This window comes from Ovis aries, chromosome 12 (assembly GCF_016772045.2).
Source record: "Ovis aries strain OAR_USU_Benz2616 breed Rambouillet chromosome 12, ARS-UI_Ramb_v3.0, whole genome shotgun sequence".
Lineage (NCBI taxonomy): Eukaryota > Metazoa > Chordata > Mammalia > Artiodactyla > Bovidae > Ovis > Ovis aries.
In genome coordinates, this window is record NC_056065.1 from 57,441,741 (window position 1) to 57,455,529 (window position 13,789).

The 13,789-nt window shown below is 49.1% G+C and overlaps 1 protein-coding gene across 3 annotated transcripts in view; it reads right to left on the bottom strand.

The window, feature by feature from the left end:
• The window catches only part of ASTN1 (astrotactin 1), a 361,638-nt gene that overhangs the window by 17,923 nt on the left and 329,926 nt on the right, over positions 1-13,789 (bottom strand). For all 3 annotated transcript variants that reach the window (XM_015099329.3, XM_042229137.1, XM_042229135.1), the window contains 3 exons: positions 12,965-13,116; positions 11,158-11,293; positions 4,265-4,365 (listed from right to left, as the gene is read on the bottom strand). In XM_015099329.3, the coding sequence (XP_014954815.2) occupies positions 4,265-4,365; positions 11,158-11,293; positions 12,965-13,116 (389 nt within the window). The remainder of the gene's footprint in view (positions 1-4,264; positions 4,366-11,157; positions 11,294-12,964; positions 13,117-13,789) is intronic.

Sequence of the window (13,789 nt, forward strand, 5' to 3'; positions counted from 1 at the left end):
TTGCAAGGATGCCCTTAATTAGCCTAATTCATTAATCTCCACACCTGCCCTGTACAGGACTCCTTCCTGGCTGAAGGATAGCGGGACCTGGGAACATTATTTCATTCTCTCAGCGTTAAATTGCCTCTTGTGCTCCCAGCTGGGCTGCTGGGGTTTCAGAAAGTCTTCTTTTCCAGGGAGCACAAATGATCAGAAGCATATTTTGATATGCTTTGGGTACTAGAATTAACACAAAGAAGCCCCACAGAGAAATAGTATCGTGGTCTCTCCCTGGCTGATTACTCTACCTTGTGTACATGCTAAATTGCTTCAGTCGTGCCCAGGTCTTTGTGACCCCATGGACTGTAACCCGCCAGGCTCCTCTGTCCATGGGATTCTCCAGGCAAGAATACTGGAGTGGGTTGCCATGCCTTCCTCCAGGGGATCTTCCTGACCCAGGGGTCAAACCTGTGTCTTTAATGTCTCCTGCATTGGCAGGTGGGTTCTTGACTGCTGGTGCCACCTGGGAAGTCCTACTCTTTATTCCAAACTTGCTCTACCCATCTCTTCCTGCAGGTGGCATTATGAGGCATCTCGCCTACCTGCTTATCACCCACTGATGTCAACCAGCCCACTGCCTATTCAGCAAGGAAATCCAGGGTGCCTGCCGCTGCCAGCAAGGACATTGGCAAAGTCTCCAAAACAGAAAGAACTGGGGCACCTTCTCACCACCTGTCCCTCCTCTGGCTTGGAGTAAGAAATCAATAGATGGTAAAGTAAGGGTGCCGAGGGTCCTCCCTAGTCTCTCATCTAAGGATGTTCCAGCTCAGATTATGCTTTCATCATGGAGGGATTTCTCAAATGTTCAAAACTCATTCTGTCCACACCCTACACGCCAGGCAGCATTCACTCCAGAGAGAAGCACATTGGTCTTATACTTAAAGGTCTCCAGTCAGCCATAACATCTCCACAGTCTAAGCTTTCTGGAACCAGTCAGTCAGCACACTGCTTTCTGAGTGTTAGGGACACCATTGTGAGCAAAGAGAGACCAGAACTCTGCTCTCACGGAACTCACTGACTAATGAGGTAGACAGGCATTGAATAAGGCATTATAATAACAAACTGAGATAAGTGTTCTGAAGGAAAGAAACATGGTACCATGAGGGCATCAAGCAGCGGCCCTGGACCCCTGCTCGGAGCAGGGATGCTTGCTCTGAGAACTGTAAACTGAGAGGAGTTGATCAGTAGAAGGGATGGGGCTGGAGCACACTTGAGGTCAAAAGCCCAACGTGGGCAGAGCCTCCATGTTGGAAATGATGTGCTGAGGTACTGAGAGAGGCAGTGGGGCTTCAGAAAATACAGAGATTGATGGAGAGCAGGGGCAAGAAGAAGCTGGAGAAGTGGGCAAGGGATCCTCTATTTAGGTCCTAATATGTCTGATACATATTTTTATCTTCATCAGGAAAAGAATGGAAACCCATTAAAGGGTTGTAGGAGGAGGCATTAAAATGATCAGATTTCTTTGTTGAAAATAACTATGCTTTTAGCATGCGATGCATGTTTAATGAGGTAGTAAATGAAAGTCCTTCCCTTTCAGAAGTTGTAAAGTGCTGCAGCATCAGGGATCCCAATTAAGTAGATCTAGGGTTTCCCTAGTAGGCAGAAGAAGAAGAGGGCAACAAAAGATGAGAGGGTTGAATGGCATCACCAATTCAGTGGACATGAAACTTGGGCAAATTCTGAGAGATACTGAGGGGCAGGGAGGCCTGGTGTGCTGCTGTCCATGGGGTTGCAAACAGACACGATTTGGGGACTGATCAACAACAACAGGCCTTCCCTGGTGATCCAGGGGTGAAGAATCCACCTTGCAATAGGAGACACGGGTTCGATCCCTAGTCCAGAAAGATCCCACATGACTCAGGGCAGCTGAGCCCACAGCTGCTGAGCCCAAGCTTTAGAGCCTGAAAGCAGCCACTACCGAGCCCACGTGCTGCAACCACCGAAGGCTGCAAGCCCTAGAGTCTGCTCCGCAGCCAGAGGCGCCTCCACAGTGAGAGGCCACGCACCGCAGCTAACGAGCCGCCGCCACGCGCTTCAACCAGAGACCCAACACAGCCAGAGAAACAGACAGATAAAGCGTTTTCAAAAATAAATAAAGTAGGTTTAGGCCACTCTTCCCAGTGTGACTTTACATCACCATGGCGTCACCCCTTGAACATTGTGGGATTATGTCAACTCATAACCAACTTGAGGCAGCTGGAGTTGCCTTAACTCATGTGCCACAGTTAAGGTGATTTGAGGGGTACCACAGGCCAGCTTGGCAAGAAAACTTCTCTTATCAATACCTGTGCAACCCAAACTTCTAACATCAGTCACCATTTCTGTTAATATGCACATGCTATTGCTAACCATTATGGCAGAAAGTGAAGAGGAACTAAAAAGCCTCTTGATGAAAGTGAAAGAGGAGAGTGAAAAAAGTTGGCGTAAAGCTCAACATTCAGAAAACTAAGTTCATGGCATCTGGTCCCATCACTTCATGGCAAATAGATGGGGAAACAGTGGAAACAGTGGCAGACTTGATTTTGGGGGGCTCCAAAATCACTGCAGATGGTGATTGCAGCCATGAAATTAAAAGACGCTTACTCCTTGGAAGAAAAGTTATGACCAACCTAGACAGCATATTGAAAAGCAGAGACATTACTTTGCCAACAAAGGTCTGTCTAATCAAGGCTATGGTTTTTACAGTGGTCATGTATGGATGTGAAAGTTGGGCTGTGAAGAAAGCTGGGCGCTGAAGAATTGATGCTTTTGAACGGTGTATTGGAGAAGACTCTTGAGAGTCCCTTGAACTGCAAGGAAATCCAACCAGTCCATTCTAAAGGAGATCAGTCCTGGGTGTTCTTTGGAAGGACTGATGCTAAAGCTGAAACTCCAGTACTTTGGCCACCTCATGTGAAGAGTTGACTCATTGGACTCATTGGTAAAGACTCTGATGCTGGGAGGGATTGGGGGCAGGAGAAGGGAACGACAGAGGATGAGATGGCTGGACAGCATCACCAACTTGATGGTCATGAGTTTGGGTGAACTCTGGGAGTTGGTGATAGACAGGGAGGCCTGCTGCTGCTGTTGCTGCTGAGTCACTTGTCATGTCCAACTCTGAGCGACCCCATAGATGGCAGCCCACCAGGCTCCCTCATCCCTGGGATTCTCCAGGCAAGAACACTGGAGTGGGTTGCCATTTCCTTCTCCAGTACATGAAAGTGAAAAGTGAAAGTGAAGTTGCTCAGTCGTGTCCGACTCTTAGCGACCCCATGGACTGCAGCCCACTAGGCTCTTCAGTCCATGGGATTTTCCAGGCAAGAGTACTGGAGTGGGGTGTCATTGCCTTCTCCGGGACAGGAAGGCCTGGCATGCTGCAATTCATGGGGTCGCAAAGAGGTGGACACAACTGAGTGCCTGAACTGAACTGAACTGATTGCTCTGTTAGCGGTCCAGGTGCTAGTACGTATTGGTAGTTGATCAGATCACTTTAACTAGTGCCAGGGCCCTGCAGAAGGGGTGCCCAGCAGGGTGAAATCCTGGTTGCGGAGGGAATGTAATAAACCTTAGAGCAAGGGACACTATCCAGACACCAGGAAGCTTCATGAAAAGCAGCAGTCAGAAATGCACTACCTATATAATGGATGTTGACTGAAAACCAACTCTTCCTAACTGACAAGGGCTCATTCTGGTGCATTGAAAAAGGATAATTCTTTACCAAAGAACTGATCCATAACAATTCCAAAATGCAGAATGAAGATTTTGACACATCTTTTTAGGAGGGAGTCATACAGCAATGCATCCTAAATCTGTAGTCTTCCCTTACTGTAATTCAAAATAACCCTTCAGATGTACCAAAAAAAAAAAAAAAAAAAAAACAGGAAGAGGGTAAGTGAGCTGATGGGCATCCTGAGGGCAGAGGTCACAGGTACTAAAGCACCTGGCGTCACGTCCCTAAGCACCTGGTGTACTGCCTTGTGTGTCTGGGGCCTTCACCAGTGTCTGCTACGTTCCCTGACTCACAGGCCATGTGGAATACCAGGGCGCCATGCAGATTTCCACACCAGAGGCAGAGGTTGAAGTGTTCCTGCAAAGGAGATGCTCCACTCCTGAGCCTTGAATTCTCCCCCTTCCCCACTGAACTCCAGACTGTTCTGTCTGACTCCCTTGCTCCGTCTTTCCCCATGGTGAGGGGAGGTCCCTGGAGCATCCCTCAGCAGAGTCTGCTGGCCTCCGCGTCTCTTACCTTGAGCTTTGACATCATCCACCACAGGGCAAGGGGTCTTCACAATCACATCACTTGGCCTGGAGCGTCGGCCTGTGTTGTCCACGCCCCACAGGGTGAACCTGGCAGGGAGAGGAGGGCATCAGCAGAGAGAACTCACCGACCCAGCCTTGCCTGGATGCACGGGTTTCCCCGGCTGCTCTCGCCACCGAGTCATACACTTACTACCATCACCCAGGTCATAAAGTATGAAGCATAGAGTCTTTTACTACTTTCTGGTGGGTTCTGGGCTGCCATTTGCTGTCTTGAGGATACTGCATGATAGCAACCATCATGGCACAGGGCAGTGTTCCTCCAAGTAGGGTCCCCAGACCAGTAGTATCGCCAGGGAAGTGGATAGCAATGAAATTCCTCATACCCCATGCCAGACCTACTGAATCAGAAACTCTGGGCGAGAACAAAATCTGTGCTATGACAAGCCTTCCAGGTGACTCTGATGCCTGTTGCTGCTGCTGCTGTGCTAAGTCGCTTCAGTCGTGTCCGACTCTGTGCGACCCCATAGATGGCAGCCCACCAGGCTCCCCTGTCCCTGGGATTCTCCAGGCAAGAACACTGGAGTGGGTCCCCTGATGCCTGTTACATCCTGACAACTACTGATCTGAGGAAAAGAGCATGCATCTACGGAAACAGATGGTCTGATGTGGGTCTGAAACCTCTACTTCCTGCCATGTGGAGTTGTAGTTAACACCTCTGAGCTTTATTTTCCCTCTTTGTGAAATGGGGATGATAATAAAATTGCTTGCAGATCACTGTGAAGATGAAACGGGATAATAAAACTCAGAAACACCTAACGTAGTACCTGGCGCCCAATGACACTACTGTCAATTCTGTTCTGTCCATCTTGTGCTCAGCTGAGGCTTTTGTGCCAAGCACTGAGGACAGTTTTCCTCTTTAAAGTCAGAAGTGAAACAGCCAGAGTCAAGGAGTCCTGACTTGCTTGTGACTGAACCCTCTGTTTCCTACATGAGACTCCTTTCGACCCATGGAGATGCTACCAGCATTGGACAAGGAGGTCAGAGTGGAAACCATATGCTACCCCTGGCAATGAAAAGATGTGGTTCTAAGAGCCCCCTCCACCCTTCAACACACACACACACACACACACACACACACACACACACACACACACACACACAGACATACACACACACCCCAGAAAGAGGATAAAGACCTGGCCATCAAAGGCTGAATGTAAAATTTCCCCCTTGGGTGACTGAGCTGGATGCAGAGGAAAAAGCAACACCAGGCTCTGCTACTCAGAGAGGAATTTGAATATAACCATGAAGATAACCCCTGGTGTCAGTGCCCAGGGCCTCTAACAACTAATCTAGTGAGTCTAACGCCAATCATTAACACTGCTTTTCTTGTCTCTCTCTGTTTTGCTGTGTCTCCCTGGGAGGCTGCATTTATTGGCAAGTCTGCATCTTCTTTCCTCTGGGCAGAGCTGCAGGGAGGAAGACAGGGGAAAAGAAGAAAGAGGCCCCCAGACAGAGGGGCCCGGGCACCTGTTCAGGTAAATGAGCCTCAGACAGCTGAACTGGTGAGGCAGAAAAGAAATGGAAATTGCCTAAAGACTCTGCCAGGAAATACACGAGTCTCTCAGCAGAGAAAAGACAGCCTTGCATCTACCCGCCAAGAAACCCCGGGAAACGGTCAGTGTTAAGAACCTGTGTGTCCTGATGTGCTGTTTTCCCTCCCTCTGCCCTCCTCAGAGTCTCATGCTGGAATCCCACCCCACCGGCTGTGCAGGACCGCCCCACCTCTTCGCTGCCGATCAAACAAGGAGCAGGTGCTCGGCTTTTCCATCTTAGGTATACGAGTGACTCTGTCAGTTCCACTGCCCTCTGCTTCTTGCCCTGCTCCTTAGTTCCGATCTACCGCCTTGCCTGGTATTAAACCCCTCTGCCACCCTGATCCAAAACCTAGGGGCTGGCTGCCCTTTCTCCCCGACCATCCCTCCCCTCCTAGATCTGAGCCCTTGGCATCCAGGCCCACACTCTGGGCTGCCTGGATTCCCTAGCAATGGCAGCCCCCAGAATTTTTCATCATTCCTTCTAGACCCCGCAATACACAAACACTGGATCAACCTCTTGCTACTATTTCTAGAATTGGGACTGAGGCCACCACATCTGAATCTGGCACATCTGATCTGCCCTTCTGGCAACTGCTCTGCTTCCTGGTCTTATCCCCACAACCCGGTCTCAAGCCAGGTCTCACCCTCCTTCTCTGCCCTTCTGCTCCAGATCATCTTAGCTGTTTGTCAGGGATGGGCCCAGAGGTGCACAGGGCAGGCTGCAGACCTGCACCCCACCTTCAGGGACTCCCACGTGGATGCATTTCCCCTCACCCTCACATGCAGACTCTACCCTGACCCCATTTCCAGTGTCCCTTCTCTCCAGAGTCAGAAAGGAGGAAGTCCTAGTCTCCATGAGGTCAATGCCCAGCTGCCAGCAAAGTCACAGGACTGCTGGTGTGAGCCTGGCCCTGTGCCCAGCTCTCACCACCAGGCTCTCTTCCTTCACCAGCCCCTCCCCAACTATGTGCCTGAGCCCGCTTCCTGAACCCCTGCCCTGAGATCCAGCCCGATGTCCCATCCTCTGTTAGACCGCTCTGCTTCATCTTTTCCAGCCCACCTCCCAGGGTCCTGAGAATTGCCTTAGGACTCCAGGTCAGGGCTGGCATCTTGCTACCTGCTGACGGGCCACGTGATGCTGTCTGCCTGAATATTTACAGGTTTGGGGGTCACCTGCCCTGGACTGTCAACAGTGGGTTCCAGCCACTTCTTGTAGCACGCCTTATTTAATCTTGGACACTTGATTTCTAGCAGTTTCCCTGGACTGAAATGTCCTAAGTCTCAGGTAGCACAGTGGCTGTCAGATGGATGCTCTCTCTCAGTGCCTGGGATGCAGTTAATCTTCACCCCACCCTACTCGGCTCATTCCCCTGGGTTTCGCTTTGTGCTTCATCCTGCTGTGAGTTCTCACTAAGTCTACTGGATTCTGGGCTGCGATGAAATTTTGTGTGCTGTATTTAGTTCTCATTACCCTGACTGGGCAATTAGTATACAATTTAGGGTCCTAAGCCATTATCCAGAGAAGGAAATGGCATCCCACTCCAGTACTCTTGCCTGGAAACTCCCATGGACAGAGGAGCCTGGTAGACTGCAGTCCATGGGGTCCCTAAGAGTCTGACTCAACTGAGCGACTTCACTTTCACTTTTCAGTTTCATGCACTGGAGAAGGAAATGGCAACCCACTCCAGTGTTCTTGCCTGGAGAATCCCAGGGACGGCGGAGCTCAATGGGCTGCCGTCTGTGGGGTCACACAGAGTCGGACACGACTGAAGTGACTTAGTAGCAGCAGCAGCAAGCCCTTATCATTTTTAACAGCAAAGCAAGGTATTAGGAAAGGCAGTGCTTCCCCACATGCTTCTAAATAGAGAAGACTCTTGGCCTAAGAGACCGTCCTCAGTGGTCCTGGCTCTCTCAGTCCTGGAGGGACCCTGAGGAGTAGCCAGATTACTTTTACTGCTGAAGCAAGCCTGGGGAACACTTTACGCATTTCAAGAGGAAATATCACCTGCAGTTACTTCAGGAAGTCTTCTCTGTTCATTGCCAGCATCATCGTTTCTATTTTTGGACACTCGTAGGACAGTAAGTAGCTGGAATCAGTGGGCAGAAGAGATAAGCTCTGCCCCCAATCCGGAGGGCTGATGTGTAAGCGCGTCTACTGCCTTGTCCAGAGCTGCTGGTCCCTTTCCACCGCTGCCTGCCTGCTGGGATTGCTCAGCCTGTCGTTAGAGCCTGTGTGATGACACGTGTATCGTGAGGGTGTGTGTTTGTGAACCAGTGAAACCCTGCTCTAGCTCCAGGGCTGATGTTTTAAAGGACTGAAATCTGATGTGCAAGGAGCATCCGTGGGCTTCCTGCCTCTATCTGCATCTCCACCCCTGCCCGCTCCAGGTGTGGTGGTTTCTGCAGATGGCTCCAAATCCACTCCCTCTTTCTGAATTAGTTGTTCACTATCTCCCCCCACCCTCCAAAGGCAGCGGCTCTCCTGTGGGCTCACACTGTGATGTGGATGGTGGGCTACAAGGCTCAGGCGTCATCTCCCCACTCTGGCCTCAGTTTCCTCATGTGTAAAATGAAGATGTCGGACCAGACACTCCCTTTTAACCAGGGATCCTTAGCTGTTTTTGCACTGTAGGCCTTTCTCAGAATAATGCTTTTCCAATGCATCAAATAAAGTGGGTAGGATGACAAAGTGAGCCAGTTATACTGAAAGGATGTTTCACCTCTGTGGACCTCAGGTGAAGAGCCAGCTCTGTGCGTTAAAGCGAGTGATAAGATCATGCTCGATCCTTCCAGTAGCCTGGGCTAGCTGGGAGTGAGAGGCAGTGAAGAACGTGCAAATTGATTCAGTTCTTAACCACCCACCACTGCCAGACGACAAGCTGTGTGATCCAGAGGAAGTTGCTTAGTGCTGCTGAACTCAGTTTCCTCAACTATAAAACGGGAACAGCAACCATAATCTCACAGGGTTGGTGGGTTCCCAGAAACACCTACACGTAGGGAACGTGCCATAAATAAACGCTGCCTTCCTCTGTATTACAGATAAGGAAACAGCAACGTTGTGTCCCACTTCATCAGTCATCGGCTAGGGACAAAGCCAGGTGTGGGGCCCGTGTGTTCTCAGCTCTTAATGCAGGGCTCCCCTCCTTAAGCCAGGGACTGATGCTCTGGTTCACTTGATAGCTCTGCAGAGGCGCCTCTCTCCCAGGCCTGCCCGCTCGCCCTCTGCATGTGATCTGCAGCGCCACCTAGTGGAAGTTGGCTGTTTCTTCTTCCCTCTGGCTCGGGCAGTCTCATTTCTTTTGCAATCAATTAAGAGGGAGACGCTGAAAGCTCACCTAGGATAGCAGAGTTGGAGAAGGCATCAGACTAAGGTCTTTGATCAGGAAATGTAGCCAGACCAAAGCCAACATGAGGAGGGTCCCAGGGTGGTTAAAGACTGGCACTCATAACAGACAACCACGCCAGCCTCACGCTCATAGGAGCCTTGAAATTCCTAATTAACCGTTGTAACTTAGTGACAGGAATTATTGAGCCCTCATTATATATGGGAATTCCAGTTGCACCGAGTTTGAGGCATTTCCAGGGGGTTAGGTGTTCCATATTTCCAAACTTTTGTTCCTTGTATCGGTTCCTCTAGTAATGAAGGACGAGCACGCTCAGTCACTCAGTCGTGTCCGACCCTTTGCAATCCCATAGACTGTCCCGCCAGGCTCCTCTGTCCATGAGATTCTCCAGGCAAGAAGACTGGAGTGGGTTGCCATGCCCTCCTCCAGGGGGTCTTCCCAACCCAGGGATCAAACCCTTGATTCCTGCATCTCCTGCCCTGGCAGGAGGTGCCGTTAACACCGAACCAAGGCTGCCCAAACCGCAGGCCAGCTAATGAGAATCCTGAGGAGACTTGCCTTTGTCCTACTGTTACCATTTATGTCTCTCTATTTTCCAGCTCCTCCAGAATATCACTTGTCTTTACGTATTTTGCTTTCATCAGCCCGGCCCCTTGGTTACATCTCTGTTTCCTGTACTGAAGATATTCAGCCTGAGCATGGAAGTCCGTTTTGCAATACATGTCACTCACATTTCCTGTGCTTTTCATCTCTGAACTCTTTCACTGTGGAAATAGAAACAATTTATTCTGGAAACCTTGACTCCATTCTCACGACCTCATCTGTAAACTGCTAAATGTTTTTCATACTGATGGGGTCAAACGGTCCCAGAACCGCATCACTGTGAATCCTGCCTTCGTCCCCCAGTGTTGCCATCATTACTTAGATTACATCACTATCTCTCCCCTTTTGGTGTCTTTTATGTCTGCGTTGAAAATACTTCGCAGTTGTTCCCAGAGCACAGAGGGAAACAGGGAAGCGCTACCAGCAAGAATAGAGCTGGTCCAAGTGCCCCAAGATAGGAGCTCGTGGCATTTTCTTTGAAGAAAGACCGTCTCTCACCTCTATAAAACTATTTCAATGTGGCTGAGGCTAGATTTTTTAAAACAGAGCTCTTAGTATTCTACTCCTCTCCTCCAGAAAAAAAAAAGTTATAACATCCTCTGACTTCCAGCATTCACTTTATTCTCCTGAGTTCACTTTCATCTAGCCCCTTTCTTCACCGTCTGTTTCCACCCCATCGCCTCCTGGCCGCTCGCCATCACCCCTCTTCACCTCTGCCCTTGCTGTTTGCTCCATCTGGTGTGCCTTTTCTAACATGGTGCTACCTACTGCAAATCCGCACAACCCAGTTCAGATGACTTCCACTCTACTTGGAATGAATCACAGCTTTCTTTTCTCTTCTACGACATGTTCCTTGCTCTTTTATATCTAGCCTTTATTTCATTCTGCTTGATGTTAAAGCTAGCTGTTTATATGTTTCCCCTCTGTGTTGCAAATTAGGATAGGGTTATATTATCTTTTTTGATCCTCCCCATCCAGTGTTTAGAAAGTCCCCTATAATGCTAGGCCTTCCCGGGTGGCTCAGATGGTAAGGAATCTGCCTGCCATGTGGGAGAACTACCTGGGTCAGGAAGATTTCCTGAAGAAGGATATGGCAACCCACTCCAGTCTTCTTGCCTGGAAAACCCCATGGTGGGCTACAGTCCACGGGGTCACAAAGAGTCAGACACGACTAAGCGACTAACACACAGAACACTATAATGATGATGGAGACGAGATTTGGAACACTTATATTTTTCCAAGTCTGTAAAGGAGCTCAAGTAGTAAAAAGGAACGCGCTAAAAGTCCGGGGGCGCTCAAGGCAAGGAATAGCGAGGTGGGTGTGCGTCACTCACATGTAGATGGTGTCGGGTTCCAGGCATCGGATGATCAGAGAGATTGTGGTGAGCTGCTTGTCTGGGACCTGAGAGGGCATCGCACACGGAGACTTCGCCCCAGAGATGATGTCGTCTACGAAGCTTAGCACCGTTTCTGCCCAGAACAGCAAGGAATGGAAAAAGCATGAGAGACAGTGATGGCCAAGCAATGTCTGGTGATGATCAACTCCATGAAAACTTATTATGCAAATCATTTGGTCCCCCGTCTTCTTTTTTTTTTTTTCCTTTGTAATTAATTTATAGATTCCCTTGGACTGCAAGGAGATCAAACCAGTCATTCCTAAAGGAAATCAGGATTGCAAGGAGATCAAACCAGTCGATCCTAAAGGATATCAGTCCTGAATATTCATTGGAAAGACTGATGCTGAAGCTGAAGCTCAAATACTTTGACTACCTGATGCGAAGAACTGACTCATTGGAAAAGACCCTGATGCTGGGAAAGATTGAAGGTGGGAGGAGAAGGGGACGACAGAGGATGAGATGGCTGGATGGCATCACCGACTTGAGGGACATGAGTTTGAGCAGGCTCCAGGAGTTGGTGATGGACAGGGAGGTCAGGTGTGCTTCAGTCCATAGGGTCACAGAGAGTTGGATATGGTTGTTTGACTGAACTGAGCTGAATTTATTATTTTTTAAATTTTTGGCTGCACTCAGGGGCATGTGGGATCTCAGTTCCCCAATCAGGGATAGAACTTCACATCTCTGGCATTGGAAAGTGGAGTCTTAACCCCTGGATCACCAAGGAAGTCTTGGTCCCTGATCTTAAATTCCCAGTAGGGAAAGGAGACCTAGAAGGAATGTCTTTTCTGAGTGATTCACAGCTAACTAATCAGTTTGGAGCCATTTGTCCAGAGTTAGTTCAGAAACAACCAAGGCACGATGGACCCAGCACACCAGCAAGCGCTTTTATGACACGCTCTTGGCTCGGGCAGAGAACATCTGTTCTGGTCAGTGGTCACTGTGAGACCTTCACAATACTTGTGCACATCAGGAAAGGCCCAGAAGAAGCAGGAGCCAGCTCTCCATGCCCAAAGGCAGTGCATATGTTCCCAAGCCTCTGTGATAGTTTCACCGTAAGTTATTTGCCCTGAGTGAGACCACCCTGCTGGTGCCCGTGTTCATGTGTCAGTTTTAGGAATGATTTATGTTGACCTTTCTCTATGTCTAGACAGTAAATACTGAGGCATGAAACATTTTTCATAGGGTACTTCCACTCCTTTAAGACTTCCCTCTTCCAGCGGGCCCTGGCAAAAGCAGGTCCTTGCTTTAGGACAAGCAACAGGATCTTTTGCTTGCTTGCTTTAGGACCTGGCAAAAGCCTGTCCTTGCTTCAGGACAAGACACAGGGTAATAAGCACATCTGTTTCTACATGGTTTTGCTTGGATGGGATGGGGAGTGGGGGTTATAGGGATTTTATTTTTTTTGCCTGTAATCATGTCAGTGGTTAACACAGAATTGTTTCCTAATTGTGGCCTAGGATAACTAGCATATTGTATTGTTGTTTCTTTGTAAGTGTGCCTAGAGGCAATGAAACGGACACCTCTTTCATAAACAAAGAGGAAAACAAAATCAAAACAAGACTTTGTCAGCTACTCACAATCCAAAAGCTCTTAAATGGGGAAGACGCTGCTGCTGCTTCTCCCTGCTCTTCCCATGTGACCCAGGGATCCTGGGGACCGAGGGGCAAAGGCAGAAGGCAGGACATTTTCCTTTTCTCTCTGCTACCTTGGATTAAGATGAGCCTGCCAACTGGGAGATGCTCACCTGTCTCCACTTTGGAGTGGTCCATCCTGTCAGTGACCTTCTCTTGACGGATGAGGTAATCTACAATCTGCACCCCGATCGGAGGCTCTGAGTGTTCCCACTCCAGGACCACAAGGGTGCTGCTGGGCTCGTGAACCGTGGACAGTCTCAGCCTGAGTGCAGACGGGAAGAAACATGAGACAAGGACCCAGCCCAGACCTGGGATGTCTCCTGATACCACCTCTCGCCACCTTCCCAACTGTTACATGGTAAACTCTCTTTTCTAACTTTTCTTGACCAGCGACTAAAATGATGTCTTTGAGGGCCTGTCTCCTCGACTAAAAAGTAAAGATTCTTGAAGGTCCTTAAAGTCTATATTTTATTCATCTAAGAGCCCATTAGGGGACTCAACATTTATTGGTAAATAAATAAGCAGGTAAGTCAAAGATGAACAAATACTGATACCACACAGGGTGAGCGGAGAGGGCCTTTGGAGTAACACATTATAGGCTTGCAAATATAACTTCTGGATTTGCTCTTGAAAAATAAGAAAACGTGCCTATAACACTCATACCAAGGCCCACTGAAGGTAATGTCTGGGAGAACCCTTTATTAAGAAGGACAGTCGGCTCAGCTTTGAGGACATTATAAGATCTGCCCTGCTGGGGAAACCCTGGCTTCCCCTCTTGTTACAGGGACTGACATCTGCTCAGTTTGGAGGTCGTGTTCACAGGGGACTTTACTGAGCCAGAGAGAGCTGGACACAGGTCAAGTTCTCCTTAGGGCGAGGGCCTGCGTCTGCAAACTCAGGCTCTGATTTCAGTTTCTATCTTTGCTCTTGGGTTT